The sequence below is a fragment of the Chamaea fasciata genome, unplaced genomic scaffold (assembly GCF_029207755.1).
Source record: "Chamaea fasciata isolate MVZ Bird 193981 ecotype frontalis unplaced genomic scaffold, bChaFas1.0.hap1 SCAF_4, whole genome shotgun sequence".
NCBI lineage: Eukaryota > Metazoa > Chordata > Aves > Passeriformes > Sylviidae > Chamaea > Chamaea fasciata.
The window spans coordinates 20,840,928-20,860,441 of NW_027094089.1; the positions used below are offsets into that span (position 1 = coordinate 20,840,928).

Here is a 19,514-nt window from a genome sequence, read left to right on the forward strand (position 1 = left end):
AGATGGTTGCAGAGCAAAAGCATGCCTGAATATCACATCCTTTCCTTAGAGGTGTCTTAGCTTCTGAGCCACTAATCTTAGGCTCTCCTTGGGACATCTGCAGGTGCTCCTGTGGTTCAAGTCCGATACAACCACCTCAGAATCTCTTCTACCATTTTTTTTCATTTTTTTTTCCCTCCCCTGGGACATCAGACAGTGGTCAACCTGATTTTTATTTTATTTTAGTCTCCTTTGCAAAGAGTACTCCCATTCACTGACCATCCTTGACTGAACATCTTTATCAGTGGGAATGGTAGCCAAGTGTCCTGGGTTCTGGAGTGAGTCCAGAGGAGAGAAACGGAGCTGGGGAAGGGTCTGGAGCACAAGGGTGATGAGGAGCAGCTGAGGGAGCCGGGGGTGTTTGGAGAAAAGGAGGTTCAGGGGAGACCTTATCGCTTTCTACAACTCCTTGACAGGATGGTGTAGCCAAGTGGGAAACCACCTCTTCTCCCAGGAAACAACTGACAGACGAGGACAGTCTTCAGCTGCGTCATGGGAGGTTTAGGCTGTACATTAGAGGAATTTTTCCACAGAATGGGTGATTCGGCACTCAACAGGGTGCCCACGGCGGGTGATGGGGTCACAGTCCCTGGAGCTGATCAAGCAAAGACTGCTTAAGACACTTAGCGCCGTGGTCTCCTTGCTAAGCTGGCATTCGGTCAGAGGTCGGACTCGCTGATCTCGGGGATCTTTTCCAACTTAATTCTGTGATTTTTCCCGTGACAGTGAGCGGAGTGCGAGCGCCAAGGCGCGCTCGCCACCCTTACGGGCGCGAACAGAGCCTGGGCCAGTCCAGCCGCCGCAGCCCGTCCTCGGCCGCCTTCGCTCGTATCCCCCCAAGGCGGCCCCGGACAGCACCACTGGCCCTTTCCGCTCCATTGTCACCCCTGCGCCCGGACCGGCCAGGCCAGCGTGGCCGCCCCCAGTTGCATCAGCCGCAGGCCGAGCTGCGCCTGCGCCGGGCCGCGCCCGCCTCTTCCCGGGCGGCTCCGCGCGGCCATGGCGGGCGCTGACAGCCAGGTGGGCCGCGCCGGCAGCCCTGTCTGGAGGCCGGCGGCGGGGGGAGCTGGGCCTCTTTCCGAGGATTTCCCCAGCTCCGGGGGCCGGTGGGGTGTGTCCCATGGAGAAGGAGAAGGGAGATGGGGGCAAGCAGGTTTTGCGGGACGAGGAGTTTGGGTCTTTTCCGCCGTGTGTGGGGCAGGGGGGAGTTAAAGCGCCCTTAGGTGTGAGGGACTGCCGGGGCATGACTAAACCGGTGCTCGCCCTCCGCAGGTGGACGCTGTGGAAGAGAAGAAAGCAAATTGCGGGAAGAAGAAGATGAAGGAAGGGCCTGGCGATGGAGGACGGTCGGAGGTGAGTAGCCCCTCGGCCGCGGGGGTGGGAGGATGCGGAGTCCTCGTTGCTGCCCTGTGCGCTGCTGGCATTGCTACAGTTTGTCCTTCTAAAGTATTTTATCAGGCGTTGTAGTTACACCTCCGATAGTGTGCCTTGAAGTGCCACTTGTGGTTTTTATATTAAATTGCATTGGTGTAATACTAGAACAGCTCAGATTCTCATAGCTGGGCTAGGTGATGCCCTGTGCCTCTTTGCAGCAGGAAGCAGGCAGTCGATCTCCGAGGTGAAGAAAGCTTGCTTAAGGTGCTCTTTTCTTTTTCGTCTTCACGTTGGGTAAACACAGATCCTTCTGACTCCACGGAGAGCCAGCAGCTAGTTAGCAGCAGTCCTGAGCCAAGTGCATGGCTGTGCAACGTTGGCTGTGCCCAGGCGGATAGTCCTGACGTCATTACACGTGTTTAAGCTGGAGTCAGTTCCTGTCTGGGTGGCTCAGAGTAGAGTGTTCCCTCAGTTTTTTGACCTAATTAGAGAAACCTTTTTTTACGTTGAACTTACATAGTCTTTTGTACTTGAGTTTTATGCTTGTGTAGTTTATTAGGTGGCGTTGTTGTTTGGTAGCAAATGTGGTTTGTTGAACAGGTGTCCAGTGGTACATATTTCATGAAGCTGAAGCCTTGTGGTCTTATGACATGATTAATACTATATAACCTGAAATAATGGTGATTATTGTTATATATAGTACATGTATAGATATCGTCACATAGGTGCGTACGAAAAATATATCTGTTTTGTTGGCATTCTTGACGTGATTAATAATTAGTAATCAGATTAATAATCAGATTAATAATTTTCCTTTGTCTTTATCATATACAGCTGAATCCCTGGCCTGTATTTATCAATGAGCGTTTAGAGATGTACAATAAACTTAAGGCTGAACATGATGCACTCCTTGCAGAAAGAGCTGCAAACGACAGTAAGCCCATTAAAGTTACATTACCTGATGGCAAGCAGGTTGATGCTGAATCTTGGAAGACTACTCCTTACCAAATCGCTTGTGGAATTAGGTATGTTTCTGTTCTGTGATACTACACAATCATTTTCAGATAGTGAGTTTAAGGGGGTGGGTAGTGTGTAATTTCTTTGTCATTTATCTCAAGTCCGCTCAAAGCATCTTGTGTACAGTAAACTGAAGGTAATCAGTAGGGTTTTAGCTTTGGAGTGCAATTTTCTTTTGCCTTTTAAAGATACAGTTTCTAAAATTAAATAAAAATAAAATTTAGGTGGTTTAAAGACATTCTTCCAGCGTATTTTTCCATCCAAGTACTGCTGTTGCATTAAGAACTGATTTGCTAATAAATTACCAGATAAAATCTTAGCACTGCAAACCAGTTTGCATTGATCTGAGGAAGACGACTGCTGGGTGATGTTTCAATTGATTACAGAGAAATTTAACAATATGAGTATTCCCCATTTTTATTTGCATCGGCAATATCTATTAGAAAGAGTGTTGCACATCTCCATGTTACTCGTACCTGCTGTGGAGTATTTTTGAATGATAGTCAGTGAACACCCTGACATTTAAAATTGCAAAGATTGGATGATTCCTGAAAGCGAAATGCTTTCTTTTTTCCTTTTCCTTTTCCTTTTCCTTTTCCTTTTTTTCTTTCACTTTTTCTTTTTTTCCTGTCCATAATAAGGTGCCATGTCATTGGAACCTTCTTTGCTTCTGCGATTTGAGATCATGAAAAGGGTATTTTGCCTAGTGGATACAAACAGTAAAGCTTCTGTGTAAAAAATGGTATTTGGTAACTTTTAAGAGAGTGGTTCTTTCTTATATTGCAATTTTCATTTATTTAGAATTTATTTATGACATATCCACTTCGAGCACTCCTAAAGTCTTATTCAAACTGGAGGGCAAATTTAAAGAACTTCTGCTTGCTGATTTCAAAATACAATATACTTTCTTATGATTGTGTTTGTTCTGTAGTCAGGGATTAGCTGACAACACGGTTATTGCCAAAGTGAACAAGGTGGTTTGGGATCTAGACCGTCCTTTGGAGGAGGATTGTTCCTTGGAGCTGCTTAAGTTTGAGGATGAAGAGGCTCAAGCAGTGAGTATCTTTTTTTGTTTGTTTGTTTCAGGTTTACATTTAACTCAGCCTCTTGCAATTCCTTAAATGTTTACTGTATTCAGAACGTGAAGAGAACAGGTTTGTGGTCTAGGTATATCTGCATTTCCTCATAGTTCCTTACCTGAGGGGGTTGTCGTACTACAGATAATGTACATTTTGCTGTGTACTTATAGCCAGGTCTACTTGCAGTTGTTGTAGTTCTTGTTAAAAACTTGTATTTTCAGCCTTCATATTAATGTAAAGTAGGTCTTTTGAACATCTTCAGCACTTATTTTGGGAACAAAACTGAGTAGAAAAATACTTTCTTACGTAGAATCATAAAAGTATTGAATAGACTGCTCATTTTCTTTGTGTATACACGAGTATCTACTTTCTTATTTTGGCTACTCAAATCAGATAAGTGTGCACAGCCAGTAAATTTTTAAATAGGTTCTTTAGAAAAAAAATCTGTTGGTGCAAAAAGCTGTCAGTCAAACTCATCACAGAAGTCATATATTCAAACCTAGCGTTTTCATATTGGCTAAATGACAGCTCCCAATTTATGATTTCAATTTGTGCTAACCAAGGTAGACTAACTCTTAAGAGATTTGGTTTTGTCAAAACCTCAGGTTTTCTACAAGATAGTGTGCAGGGTTTTCCACATATAAGATTGCTGGATTAGAACCACAGCCTTATGTTGAAAGCACATCTCTTGGTTATTATGGAGATATGACTGATTAAAGTTCATGGAAAAAAAGGTTTCTAAATTAGTTTCTTGACTTCTTGACAATAATTACATAGTGTCAGCAATAGTTGAAAGTAAGAATTGTTAGCTACTGGAATATAAGTTTTCTATTTCCAGAGTTTTCCAGTGAAAATGCTGCTTTTTGCAAACATTGGTGCTGAGGATGAGAGTGCTGCTGGGCAGGTCACTTCTGTTCTGCACACTGCTCTGATGTGGGATGTGCTTCAAGTATCCTTGAAAGCAACCGTTTCAGAAAAGGTTTTAAATAAAACAATTGCAAATGGGTCATGTGTATTCAGACTGATCCCTTCATTTTTTATTTCTGTTAGGTCTACTGGCACTCAAGTGCACACATAATGGGTGAAGCTATGGAACGAATCTATGGTGGCTGTTTGTGCTATGGCCCACCGATAGAAAATGGATTTTATTATGACATGTTTCTTGAGGAAGGGTAGGTTTTCTATTTTTTTTTTTGTTTTAGGAGTTGGGGATGGGTGGCAGTCACAGCAAAATTTCTGCTGTGTGCTTGTTCCTGTAACAAAGTCATATGTATTGCTGCAGATAGCTTTGGTTTTTTGCAGGGTGTCCCAACCACAAGTTGGTGCATTGCACCTGGATCACAAATTGCAAATGAAAGCAAAAATTACTCATTTCTTTGTGTGTTTATTTTAGGGGTGTATCAAGTAATGACTTCTCTGCTTTGGAAACATTATGCAAGAAGATAATGAAGGAAAAACAAGCCTTTGAAAGACTGGAAGTTAAGAAGGAAACACTGCTTGAAATGTTTAAGGTGGGCTGTTGTAAAAGGTTGTTTCTAGCCTTGTGCAATTAGTGTTTTAAGTACTTGTAACTTCAGGGCATGTTTTATTAGTGGTAGAAGAAAGCATATCAAATTAACTTTTTTCAGGTGATATGATCTTAGAAACTCATTTGTGATATTTAACAAAAAAAAAAAGGAAGTAATTCTTAGGTTCTTGGAAATAGGCATTCTGATTTTCTAAAACTGTTAGAATTCTCATTCTTCCCCAGGGTGGTCTAACTAAATTCTGTGAAGCCACATTCTTTATTTACTTCGCAGAAATGTAAATTTGCAACTTATTATGTGTGCAGTAATGTTGTGTTATCTTGTCTGTGGTGATACTGTGACTGCTACTGCATTCAGAAAGCTTCATAAAATACTTTTAGACTGTTTTTAAAGAGTCCAAGCAACACTAAAACCTGACCCTTTTTCTCTGTTATCTAGCTGCAGGTAATTTTTTGACATTCCTGAGGTAGACATTAATGAGTTTTCACTATTAGGACATCAGGAGAATCATAGTATTGTTCAGGTTGGAAGGTGCCTCCATAGGTGTCCAGTCCAGTCTCATGCACAGGACATGGGGTCAGACATGGGGACACTGAGGTCAGACCAGGTTTCCTGGGCTTGTCCATTTGGGCCTTCAAAACATCCAAGGACAGAGATTGCACAGCCTGCTTGCTGGGCACCTTGCTCCACTACTGTCTGTCCTGTCCATCTCCTTTACAGGCCTGTTCTGATGCAACATAACATCACGTTTGCAAATAATTTAAACTGTTGGCCACTTCTCTTTTTTTAACAAGGGGTTAACAAGTATGTGTGCTGCTTTTCTTCTCAGTATAATAAATTCAAGTGTCGCATCCTGAATGAGAAGGTCAATACCCCAACTACTACAGTATACAGGTAATTATGTGTGGATCATAATATTACTGGATTTACGGTTCTAGGATTAAATGTACCAAATAAATGCTTTCCTTTTCTTAGGTGTGGTCCCCTGATAGATTTATGCAGAGGCCCTCATGTCAGACATACTGGCAAAATAAAGACCATAAAAATACATAAGGTAAGCGCTGGAACTGCCTTAGACAGATATTTTCACTGCAACACTTAAGATGCATTGCTCTCTTTGGGCTTAGCCAGGAATGTACTGTGAAATGGGTAAGCTGGCCAAAAACTTGGTGTTACAGAAAAGTTGTATGCTAGAATGGTATTCACATGGTGTGGAGCCCAACAAAGTGTCCAGGGCCTGCACTTCCAGCACAAGTGTGAGTTGGTTTCAGGTTTGGCTGAACTTAGAGTTTATAGTTTTTGCTCAGCTGATGATTATAGCTGTTTGTGAATAAACAGTTGGAGTAGGATAGCTACAAAGCACATTGACTTTAAAAAAAACCAAGAGCCTGAAATAATGTTTACTTACTGTATTTACCTTTAAGGATTTTTTCAATCAGTGCTCTGAATTTCACATTAAAATTCTCCTTATGCCTTAGTTGTTCCACAGTAATGATTTATTAATAATTGCATGCCTTTTTGTAGCAGGCAGAAGTAGTAAAATGTGGAGGCTTCTCCTTTCAGTGTTTCATTTCTTTTTGCATGCAGAATTCTTCTACCTATTGGGAAGGCAAGGCCGATATGGAGTCCCTCCAGAGGATCTACGGAATTTCATTCCCAGATACAAAAATGCTGAAGGAGTGGGAGAAATTCCAGGAGGAGGCTAAAAGCAGAGATCACAGAAAAATTGGGCGGGTGAGACAGCTTTTCTAGTAATGTATTTTAAAAGCATCCCTTAACTGAAAGCATCTTGAAGGCAGCCTGTACTTGCTGCCACAACCAAGGTGTGACACAATTTTATTTGCAGTTGGGTTGTGAAGTCAGCTGCTTTTCTTGCGAGCATCAAAGTTCTAAAATAAATAACTTTTTAATGCTTTAAACACCATGACATCCTTATTGCACGCATTTATCAGAACAGGATATAAAGACTTCAGTCTGCAACCCATGAATGCTCCAGTCCACAGGCAGTACTCATTCCTATGCTGTTTGCTGCAGCCTGTTCACAGAGTTCTTTTGCTGGATTTCTGAGTCTGCAGTATACAGCTGTGTTTTTAGATGGCTGGTTTTTGGGTTTGTTTTTTCAGATGGAAACCCCTGTCAGGTAACTGATAGTTCTGAACTGGGTTAAAATGTTTGCTGCTAGTACATCATGACAAAATACTGAAGAATTCCCCATATGCAGATCTCAGGTGTGTGTGTACCTGTTTGTAACAACAGTAACCAGCTGTAGTTCACACGTTCAGTTCATGTGCAGATAATTAAAGAGCTGCAGAGGCAGAACTAAACATATTCTTGTCAATGTGCGAAGGGAGCTCTGGGGGCACAGTAAGGAGTTCAGTGTAAAGTTTTGGTGCATCAATAATGAGTAAAACAGGAAACTGAAACATTTCCTTCTCCTGTAACTGCCGACAGACATAAAAGTACTGATGAAAATGCATCTGGTGTATTGGATATTGCTTTTTTTCCCATGTTCTTTTTGAAACTCTTGTTACTGGTTTGCAGTGAGAAGCAATTTATTTGTGAACGTTAAGTGAAAAAGGTACGGTGCAAATACTAAGTTTTAAAAGTAGTATTTTCCTGCAGGACCAAGAATTGTTTTTCTTCCATGAGCTCAGCCCTGGTAGCTGTTTCTTCTTGCCAAAAGGAGCTTACATTTATAACACATTAATTGAATTTATACGGGTAAGTAATATCTTCTGGAGATCTTGTAGGAGAAATTGTGTAGTTTAAAAAAATACATAACAGCATGCTATATTTAACAGTATTAAACTTTATACCTGCAGTTAAAGCTGTGATAAAGGTGCTTTGCCATAGGAATAGTTCCACATTTAGTAGTAGAGCTAAGCTCACACTATTGCTGTTCCTTTGATGCATATTGATTTGTTTCAATAAACATACTTCATTTGGTCTTGTAGGCCTATTGTTTTTGAAAATATATGTAGGAAAAGAATTCTGAAGTCTGTATTATTACTGTATATTTGGGCTGCAGTGTAGTATATCAAGGGTCATTGAGTAATTAGAGACTACTGTATTGCTTGCAGGAAGGAAACTTGTTGTTCTTGCTTACTTTCTACTAGAGAAATTGTTTGAGGGAAGGGTGGTGGAAGGGATGTATCCTGGCATGTCCAAATGGAAATTTTGTCTTCCTTTCTCCCTTCCCTTCCTAAGTCATGGCACTATATTATGGCATCATCTTTATATTTCTGTGGCTGTGGATTGAAGCCTGTGCTTACCTTTGTTATCTTTATTACTTATTTCATGTACTGTGCCTGTTCTAGAGTGAGTATCGAAAACGTGGATTCCAGGAGGTTGTCACTCCAAATGTTTTCAACAGCAAACTGTGGATGACTTCAGGGCACTGGCAGCATTACAGTGACAATATGTTTTCATTTGAAGTGGAGAAAGAAATCTTTGCTCTAAAGCCCATGAACTGTCCAGGACACTGGTAAATACATTGCAGGTTACCAGAGATTGTTCTGATTGGAAAAAAACCCCAAACGAAACCCACTCTGCTTCCTTTGCCTGTGTAATTATAAAGACGGCTACCTTCAGTTATTCATTCTGTCAGGAATGATGTAATTACATGTCTTGCTGTCTACATGCTCTCTTCACTTGAGTCACTGCGAAATGTCTTGTCATTTTACCATCATTAGAGTGACCCCATCATTACTGGGGCATTGTCAGTTTTTTGGCAGTTCAGGCATTCAGCTTTTAGTGCTCAGTTTTAGGGGCTTCTTTATCTCCTCTCTCTGAGGAGGGAAAGGCCTGTCAGCTGTTAAAGGGATTGTTTTCCTGACAAATGAGCCCAAATAAGACTGATGGCTCTACAGATTACACCGATGGCCTTATGGGCATGTGCTTCATCACTGGCTTTTTCTCCCTGACTGTGCTTTTTAGAATTTTGGTTCTCAATGAGCTTCAAGTTAATAACCTTTTCCTTCAGCCTCATGTTTGACCATCGTCCGAGGTCGTGGCGCGAGCTGCCGCTGCGGTTGGCAGATTTTGGTGTCCTGCATCGCAACGAGCTGTCGGGAGCTCTCACAGGACTCACCCGAGTACGCCGGTTCCAGCAGGACGACGCTCACATCTTCTGTGCTATGGAGCAGGTGGGGGATGCTGCTAAGTGAAACTGGATATTAAAATCAGGTAAACTGAAATTTCCATATTTGAGACATGATTTCTATTATCATCAAGATTGAAGAGGAGATAAAGAGCTGTCTGGAGTTCTTACGTACCGTGTATGATGTCTTTGGATTTTCATTTAAACTGAATCTCTCCACTCGTCCTGAAAAGTACCTGGGAGATATTGAAGTGTGGAATCAAGCTGAAAAGGTAAAACAGTAGTTTTATTTTTTTCAGTGTTGTAAGGCTGCATCTTCTGGAAGAACTTACTGCCTTCTGGGAGGTACAGTGAAGTTGGGCTATAGGCATGAGCAGTATAACTTCAGTAACTGCCTTCAGTTAGTCTGGCTGCTGTAGTTTGCTTTCAGTATAGAGGCAGTCTCCACAGAAGCATCAAATGAACCCTTTCTCCTTGTCTTTCTTTGATAATTAAAAAGGAGGAAGAGAATCAATTCTGGCAATCCTTGTAATAACACTAAAAGCCATCTCCCAAAAGTGAGGCTGAAGGGGATGAGGTTGGCCACTGCAGGTGCAGTGCTGGGGATAACATAGGGCAGGAATAGACGTTTGGTGTACCAGGGCAGACACCATCTCAACGTTAACTACAAGCTTTGAATGTAATATAAAAAGTTCTTGTATTTTACCTAATGCTTGTTTGGCCTCTTCCAAAATGGGTGCATTTATTTTGTGCATTTAAATTTGGAGAAATTAATTTTTTTTTTAGCTGATGATCTTCCAAAACTTTCTTTTTTCAGAAAATAAATGTGTTTCAGCAGTAACTGAGAGGTAGTGAGAATTTGGTAGGGTCACCTATTTGTAGATACAGGCTGACCTGAAACTGTAATGTGTAAAGAAAAACTGAGTGCATGTGTCCTTTATCTCCAGCAACTTGAAAACAGCCTCAATGGCTTTGGTGAGAAGTGGGAGTTAAACCCTGGTGATGGAGCTTTCTATGGACCTAAGGTTAGTGTGTTGCTAACCCCTAGCTGGGTTTGGCTTTTAATTCTGTTTGGATAAGGCAAAAGGCTGCGATAAGAAGGGATTATTTTTTTGTTATCCCATTTTAAGATGCTGTCTGACTGAAATTCTCTGGTTTTCCATATACATAAACTCTTAACATACTTGAGAGAGAAATAATCATCTGTGATGCTGGTTTTCACATTGTTTTAACTGCTTTAACACTCATTTAATTAATTTAATATGAATAAACTATTTGTCTGCTGCTTAAACAGCCTGCTGATTTAGTGGGTGACATAAACACAAGGTGGCACTGTAAGATGCATTCTAGCAGAGCAACTTCTGCCTTGGAAATAATCCTTTCAGCAGAATCCTAAGTCAGGAGAAAATCGAAAGTAAACTTACTGGTTAAACAAATTTTTTTTCCCTTTAACTGCAGAATTTTGAAGTTGCATTAAGTTACTGGTGGGTTTTGGTAGTTTAAAAATCCCCGTGCATTGATCATGTGAATTTGTTGGGTTTCTTAAGAACAGTCTCCTCAGTTTGGACAGATTAAGTAGGGCTTTTTAGAAATTGCATTGTTATCTTTGCATGTAAGGACACAAAGCATTATGAAATGGCCTTTAAATCTTTCGTTAATAGGCCTACACTACATTTATATTTGTGTTCTCATCTAGTAAGCTGGTTCTGATCTCTCTATTTGCGTGCCACTTGAATCAGTTTTGGTTTGTGTCTTGTAGGTAAAATGTGTTATAGCAGCTAATATTTACTCATTTCCCTATTTGTTTGAAGGAAGACAAATATACAGGAACCTTTGTTAACATTAATTAATTTTACACTTGCTGTTCATACAGTTTGGGTTTGGAATTAAATTAGATTGTAAATAATTTATTTTGATTAGAAGCTCTTCGGTAACTAGCTGAATGATAAATTGCATTCTGGATGCAAAATTGAAAGGCATTTAGATCTTGAGTTGTTAGAACACTGATCTGTTTATTACATGAATTAAAATAAGGCATACTGCCTCAATATGTAGCCTGATATATAGTGGTAAAATGATGAGTAAGTGAGCAGTGTAATAAATAAATAACTATGGTCAGGACACTATAAGTCTCTTATTTTCTATAAGTCTTCTCCATCTAAGTTGTATCATAAGTGTACTTAGGATTTAAGTGTTAGCTACAAAAGAAAGAATAGGCTTGTCTCCTAGGTCAGAACAAGTGTTACTGATTGATTGGAGTTCCTGCTGGTAAGTGGACTCTTTAACAGATTCTTGTCCTGTGTTCATGCCCTGATTTTGTAACACAAGCTATAAAGTCTTCAAATGCTGCATAATAAAGAAGTGTAAATTTGCCACTTCAAGGCTGAAGAAATCTAATTTGTGGGGAGACATGTTCAGTTCCGAATTTACGTTCTGCAGTATTCACTCACTGTGGAAAGGCCCATGAAAGTTCCAGACTGAAACTCACAAAATAAAATCTTATACTAAATGTAGTTCCCCGGATATATTACCTCTCTAGTTATTCACCCTGTTTTAGTTCTAACATTTTTTGCATCACAACCTGCAAATCACTTAAAGCCTAATGAAGGCTGAAGTAAAACTATGCTGATTAAAATTGCATAGAATTCCTCTGCATTGAGTGAAGCTCCATGTCAAAACAATGAATTCGCTTTCAGAGGAGAATGTTTGTTTCTTAACTGCAAAAGTTGTATCTTTTTGTTCTTCAGATTGACATTCAGATAAAGGATGCCATTGGCCGCTACCACCAATGTGCAACAATTCAGCTTGACTTCCAGTTGCCAGTCAGATTTAACCTCACTTTTGTCAGGTAAGTGCAAAAGCTGGTGGTTTTAACTTCTGTGTAATCCAACTTCAGTGACAGGCTGAATCAAGAAAAAAAACCTTACAAAAGCATTTCTTTACAGCCATGATGGCAATGACAAGACCAGACCAGTTATCATTCACCGGGCTATCTTGGGATCTGTGGAGAGGATGATTGCCATTCTAACTGAGAACTATGGAGGCAAATGGTAACGTTGGAAAGTTATTCCAGTTCAAGCAAACACTTCATGTAGGAGAGAAATTAGCCCCAAGTATTAGAGAGTCAAGAGGGTCTGTTTTTTCCACTTGCTTGCTAGAGTGAAATGCCTAGGAATACCACAGGGCAATTTCTTCTGAACCACCTTCCTTAGATATGAAATGATTCAAGCTATGGTAGGTTCTACATGAAACTGCCAGTGCAGATGCAGCATACAGCTTGTCTGCCCACGGCATATGCATTCCAACTGCTTTTGCAGCGGGACTGCCTTGTAAAGAGTCATTTATGTAGGTGACCTACTTCACCTGTGTTAATACCCAGTGGGAGTGACCCCTCTGATTATGACAAGTCTCAAAAGTAAAGGTTTTCCTGTGCTTAGTTAGGGATGAGCTCAATCAATTAGGCTTTGTCAGCTGTCATAAAACACAATGCAGTCTTCCAGTCAGCAAATGCTCGTGCCTATGCTTTTCCAATCCTTTTAGACACTCAGTTCTTTTAGGGAAATGATTGTAATGAATATAGGGCTCTCATGACCTCTGAACCCAATCTGTGCAGCTGGCTTTAAGAGTCTCTTGTGCAGATTTTATTTCTCTCTGTAAATAGTATTTTTTGTACTGAAAAAAACACTGGAAGTTGTATAAACTTGTTTTGTTTATTTAAGGCCACTCTGGCTGTCCCCACAGCAAGTAATGGTGGTACCGGTAGGACCAGCATGTGATGAATATGCTCAAAAGGTGATGTATATGGTTTCAGGGCTTTGTTTTCAGTATATTGTATTGACCTGAAATGCTTAGTTATTAATGATTAATAGTATTTATTTCAGAGACGTATTCCAAGTATTTGTATATTACATTGAGTCACTTTTTGTATTACAGTGACAATTAGCCGCTGAAGTTGTAGATCACTTAAAGATAACATGAGTTATATTTTGGATATGTGAATAACAAAGGTTGATTTTTATGTAACTTTTATTTTTGGAAAACTTAGTTTTTCTCTTGCTCAAATCTGTCTTGCCCTTCAGGTTCTAGTCCCCCATGGCTATGTGCCTCTTGCAGAGCAGTAAGAAATATAAAATGAGTCTTTGTTTATTTAGCATCCAGCACACTTTAGCCTGTAGTTCTTTCAAGCTATTTATATATAAATAAAATAGTCTGTAAATTTTTTTAAAAAAATCTCTTCTAATCAGTAAGCTTTACCATTCTGTTACCTTTTACAGAATCAAATCACTACTCAGCCCAAACATTAGATGTTCACATCACTGCTTATATAGTTGCACGATAGCTGACGTATTTTAATTTCTTGAACTGGGCTCATCTCCAAAGCCTGAACCCATGACAGTGGCTTTGTTTTAGGGTTCAGATAATCTGAAATGGTTTAAATCTACAAGTCACAATTAGTTTATGGTCATGAATATCCAGTAGTGACAGTTTAAATATTTTTTCCTTAGGTCAGGCAGCACTTTCATGATGCTGGATTTATGGCAGATGTTGATGTCGATCCTGGGTGCACATTGAACAAGAAAATCAGAAACGCTCAACTTGCACAGTATAACTTTATTCTGGGTAAGGTATTAGTTACCTTTTACTGGCTGACCCTTTTGTTGCAAGGTTTGATTATTCTGTGGGCAAGGCAGAGAGTTGTAATCAGAGTTTTAGGTCAGTTTGTTCCTAAGAGCCTCCACTGCAGAGAACCTCTCCTGCTGACGTCATAGGCATTCCTGGCTTGTATAGCTGTCCCTGAAGGGAGATCACTGTGACCCAAGGCACTATTGATTCTTTTTGCTATCTTCTGGTCAGCAGTATGGGGATAAATATGAAGTCACTTGTCCTTTATCAGCCAGATTTTAAGTGATTTTCCATCCTCCCCATAATTTATGCTCTTGGTTCTACTTCAGCAAAAGAAGTGTGTTTTCATTGCATGCAGCTGTGGTACACTTCTGATCTAGGTATGCATGCATAAGAGAAGCCTCTTTCAGAGAGAGTGGTGCAGGAAGAATTAGAAGCTCATCCTGAATTACATGTCTTGAGGCAGCATGTTAGTCCTGTTGTGTGAATTGGGGATCTAGCATTGGCCTAAAAACCATCTGGGATCCATTAAAGGTAGAAGGAGCTCTTGACAGAGAAACTCTACCCTCCAAGTAAGTGACAGAATTGTGAAAAAACAGTTAATTCCTTTGCCTCTTGTTTCTAGTTGTTGGTGAAAAGGAGAAGGCAAGTGGAACAGTGAACATCCGCACCCGAGACAACAAGGTGCATGGGGAAAGAACGATTGCAGACACTGTGGAGAGGCTGCTGCAGCTGAAATGCTCTCGTTCCAGACAAGCTGAAGAAGAATTTTAACACCATCTGCTTTACCCATATAAAGAATTTGTAGTTTTCCTAATTTAGTTAACCAGAGTTTTTGTTCTGAGCCAGATTTGAAAGATATTTCACATTTGAACTTCTTGCTCATTTTAATGGGGATCTTTCTTTAGTCAGAAATGCCTCTTTTTATATTAAAAAATCAAGTTTTTCAAAAACATTGAAGTAAAGTTTCCTGGCTTCTAACCAATGACAGATGAAGCAGGATGAAATTACTTTCTGTGACTGCAAGAGAAGATTGAAACATGAATCAGGGGTTATCTGTGGCATTCTAACTGCCCTGTTAAGAATAACATACATTTTGATAACAGATATTTTTCATGCCAGTTTACAATAGACCTCAGGCTTAAGAACCAACATAGTAACAATGTGCTGCAGCAGCAGCTTCTGGACTGTCTTCACGAGCAAAGAAAATGGTACAGTTGTGAATATAGTGACTCTCCACAACTCCCAGTCACACGAATGGGGACATGAACAGGCCTGCTTCTTCCATAGGGGTTACCTCTGGCAGTGTCTCAGCTCCCAAAGTGAGGCATTCCTGACTTCCACAGTGTGTGCCTGTCTGCCACAGAGCTGCTAACCAAAGCCTGTTGTGCCCCTTTCCAAAGGCAGTCTCTGAAATGTGCTTGCTCTGCAGGTAAGGTTCGCAGAGCTGTAGAAAGGGGTTAACACTGTCTGGAAAAAGCAGGGCACAGTAGGGCCAAAGAAGCAGCTGAGGAAACCAGTAGTATTAGGAGCAAGGGATGTTTCTGTTCATGTCTCTGGGCTGTCATTAAAGTAAGGGCATCTGTCACACAGAAACAAGAATGTAGTGAACAAAAAAAGCTAGTGATTATTTCTTTAAGACAAATGCTACTTTTCACTTTAATAGGTACAGTGCCATCCATGAAACACTTCTTCCCAAGCCGCTAGTCCAAGGCATCTCATAATTAGCAGCCCTTTGTATTTTTACTGCTGAGGGTTCTCATCTATTGATTCTGGGTTTGGTTTGGGGTTTTTCTCTACAGCTGGCTAAGAAGAGGCAAATGTTTGTCACTGACAAAAAAATAAAATATTGGTCTGAGGTTTTTTTGCATCTTTTTTATCTTACTAATCTTAACTTAAACAGCTTCGGAAGGTGGTTGATAACAGTTCATTTAAAAAGAAAAAAAGATACTGCTACAGCCTAAGCAAACATCAGACAAGTCTGAGGGCAGGTTTGAAATATCTCACCTTTTGAAAACCTCTGTGTCCTGCCATTTCCATTGTCTGGGCAGAAGCATTTCATCCTGCCTTTTCTTACCTGTTTTACTCAGGAGTGATGGTCACATTTTATCAGCGTTTGAACCCTTAGTGAATTCAGACTCAGCAGACTGTAGCCCCAGCAATTTGCAGCAAAATCTATTTCATCCTCCTTTCATTCATGGAGATGAAAGGTTCCATCTAACTGTTCGGGGAAGAGGGGGAAATGGATTTTTCACTGCCTTGCTGCTTTCAGAGTTACTTTTGTATCTTTTCCTGCCAGAGATTTTTCTGAGATTGTTCACAGGGTGGAAATAATTATTTCAGAATGTTTGGGCTTTATGTTCCAATGACCAGTTAGTTTTGTTATTTTCAGCATCAGACTTTTTCCCCAGCACAAGACTTTCAAGCTCTGACTAGAAACAACCATCAAACAACAAATCTCCATTTCTTCATATAATACATGAATTTGTATCATCCTGGATTTACAGGTGGGAATTCTGCAACCAGCTGCAGCCTGGCCCTAAAGTACCTAAGTTGTAGAGGTACTGTCTTACCCATCTTGAAGCTTGTTGCTTGTTGCACACTGAGTTCCTGTCCCAGATGTGACATTCCCTCATTCAGCTCCCTCCTCTGCCTGAAGGGGTTCATACCCAAATTCCCAACCTCCAAAGAACAGCCTACTGAGAGTTTAGGGTATCTCCTATATAGAAAAAGACACAAGAAAAGTGAAGACAGTAAGGAAACAGAAAAAACAGGGCCTGTGCTGCCAAACAGATCTGGGACTCTTATTAGGCATTTCAAACACATTTATATTTTATAGGAAGGAGATGCTCTCTTCTCACCACCAGCATATAATGTTAGAATTTTTCTATTTCTTTTTTAATGAATCTTGAACTGAACTCTCAGCAGTTAACTTCTGTGTTTTCAAGATGCTCCATGACAAGTTAGCAGTAACTGACTGGCAAAGCAGAGTACAATACTTTGGTGTATGGCTTTTTGTTCCCAAAAACATGCTTTGCAAAGCAGTGCTCTGTTTACAGGATAGTCTGTTATCCTGTAATTAATAAATTCATAAGAGCCAGTATCATAAATCACTGATCAAAACATTTCAATCATCTTTATGTATGGGAGATAATGCAGGGGGACTACACAGCAAGATGTCACTCTGATTATCAGTGTTTCCAAGTGAAGGGAAGAAAGCAACAGCTCTAGTGTGTGACAATACTCAGCATGTGAATACACTAAATAATGCTATTTTGCTTTCTGGTCATTGAAGAAAAGCAAGTACGACTTTGCTAAGAAATAGTGCTACCCATAAAACTTTAAACAGAGAGAGGTGTCAGTATGCATTTAGTATTTCATTTTCAGCATGTCTCATCACAATAAGTGAAGTACCTGCTGGAGGTCAAAACACTGACAACATTCTTGTCCTGCTTTGCTGTAACCAGGATAAAGCACTGCCACTACTGGGAAACTGCAGTGGATCACATTTCAGTTTTGCTGAACAGCAAACAGGAGGCAATTGGGCTTGAGCTGAAGTGAGAGAAGGAAAAGGATCCAGGACTTGTGTGAGAGAAAGACAAGAAAAGGAGGAGACAGCAGAGTACAGCAAACAAGGGAGTACTTTAAACTCAGACCTGGAATGAAGAAGCAGAGTTGTTACCTGCCTGTTTACATTTCCGTGTCACTTTGCAGCCAGCACAAGGCAAGGCTCCAGGCAGAGGCAAAGCCAAGCTCTCAAAAGCCATCTATTTGCTTTCCTCTTCACTTTCCCTTTCACAAATGGGCTTTGTCAAGCTGCTGCAGGAATTATACCTGAAACAACCAAGGTGCAGGTGAGGATGACCCAGGGAGGCTCTTCCAATACTCCAACTCAGAGCCTAGTGAGCAACTTCTGAAGATCAATTTTCCTTTTCAGCTTTTACCCAGAGACCCTGGCAACTGGAGAACCTCCTCCACAACAGCATCACCTCTACTACCAAAAAGGATATGTCAGGAATTGTATCTTCAAGGCCAAAATGCTTTTCCTCTCCCTCAAGTGAAGACAGCATGCTCAGGCTGCTTCCTGACAGCTGTGTGCTCCAGCTCTCTCCCTGGCCATTCCCAGCTGTGGTCAGAGCAGGGGCCAGGTGCTGAAGAACATGCTGACCTCCAGATACTGTAGAGTTATGGACCAGAGCCTGAGCCAACAGGCTGAGCTTGGTGCAATTACCACACATGCACAGCTAATCCATCTTGCTTGTTCAGACTGGTATTTATGGGCTTGCTACACTGGGGGCTGCTAGGAAAGCACAGACACCATCATAGATAACAGAGGAAGTGACAGTAAAAAGCTGAGCTGCATGTGTCAACCCCCTGTGAAAACAGGGGTAATGACACCTCTGCTCTCAAATGTGTCATGAGCTGCCTCTCTGCAACTCCTTCCTCTTCCCCAACACAGCTGGACGGCCAGTTCATTTTTAACTTCAAGCCCACCCATACCATTTGGTTTTGGACTGTCATTTATATTCCCTTTGCTATGTAGCCACCTTTTGAGCACGGTAATATGAACCTAATTCAATTGTCTCTGTCACAGAGACAAAATACATCACAATAGCACCAGCACAATCCCAAGAGAATTTCTGAAAATCTTAGTTCACTGACAGCTGACCTGTGCAAGCCAGGGGTTTATGTCAGATGAAGGAATAAATGTCCAACTCAAAATTATAACAGAAAACCAGATAAAAGTTTCAATTTCCCATCCTCAGTTCTGTACCTTCATCACAGGGTTGGCTTTCTTAAGAACTGTCCTGCTGATGTAGCAGTAAATCTTATAATATGTTTAATAAAATAGTATTAATGTGGTGCCAAGGAACCCCAACAAGATCAAAACCTCATTGTTCAAAGCTGTACAGAATCAGGCTCTGCTCTGAAGTGATGGTGATCTAATTATATGGGGGCACCAGGAGTGCACAGCACTGCACTGACTTAATCCCTGTCACCCTGCCCAGCCCTGGAAGAATTGGACCTTCAGGCTTGGCAAATAGAACTCTGCTCCTCAACTGCACCACCTCTTGATTTTGCTCTGCCAAGCAGCATTTTTGATGAGATCCCTTTTGTTAGAAGAATGCGCAGCCAGGCTTGTGTGTATGCAGACGTTCAGCCTCTCTGCAGCACTGTAAACAGCCACAGCACACTGGGGTTGCTGTTTCTTGCACCAAACACTCCCACCAGCTGCCAGTATGCCCTGACCCAGTTTTACACATCGGAGCAGCAAGTGTATCCCACTGTCAGCCACAGAAAGACAAGAGAGACATGGTCAAAATGTTTTTTCATTTTGAAAATGGTGGAGCTTCTCTGTTGTTTAAATTGCAGTCATGAACAACCCTTCTTGAAGTCACTGCATAGTTTTATTTACGTCTTGAGACAATGACTCCCTGTTTCCAATGGTACCGCTGGCATCTCAACTCTTTAACACCTTCTTTCCCCCCATACTTCAAGTGCTGATTTGGCCCAGCAGCTGCCCACCATTTGTAGAGAGGAGCCCTGGGAACCCAGAGAGGTGCTACTTCAAAAGTTGCAAAAGGAAAAGATCAATTGATCAATCTGTCCTTCTCTGGTTTACCCTTGCTTATAGTATGTCAGGCCCATTATTGATTCAGTGCTCAAAATACCAACAGTGCCCTTAAACTGTTTTGATCAACAGAAAGTGTTGAGTTCTTCAGGAGACAACTATCTTCAGAAACTGTAATGGGTAAT

General features: G+C 41.0%; 1 protein-coding gene across 2 annotated transcripts; it reads left to right on the top strand.

The window, feature by feature from the left end:
* Positions 1–1,013: 1,013 nt before the first annotated feature.
* TARS1 (threonyl-tRNA synthetase 1) lies at positions 1,014–15,615 on the top strand. 2 transcript variants are annotated; one of them, XM_066181040.1, is made up of 19 exons: positions 1,014–1,059; positions 1,312–1,392; positions 2,248–2,438; positions 3,362–3,485; positions 4,560–4,681; positions 4,903–5,020; positions 5,865–5,929; positions 6,011–6,089; positions 6,623–6,769; positions 7,658–7,756; positions 8,353–8,519; positions 9,018–9,180; positions 9,269–9,406; positions 10,082–10,159; positions 11,882–11,982; positions 12,080–12,184; positions 12,854–12,926; positions 13,640–13,754; positions 14,383–15,615. In XM_066181040.1, exons 1-19 carry the CDS (start codon positions 1,039–1,041, stop codon positions 14,529–14,531), a joined length of 2,136 nt encoding a protein of 711 aa, XP_066037137.1. In that variant the 5' UTR covers positions 1,014–1,038; the 3' UTR covers positions 14,532–15,615. The 2 variants fall into 2 exon arrangements, with proteins under 2 accessions (XP_066037137.1, XP_066037136.1); XM_066181039.1 differs by lacking the exon at positions 1,014–1,059 and adding an exon at positions 1,153–1,192.
* The last annotated feature ends 3,899 nt before the right edge of the window (positions 15,616–19,514 follow it).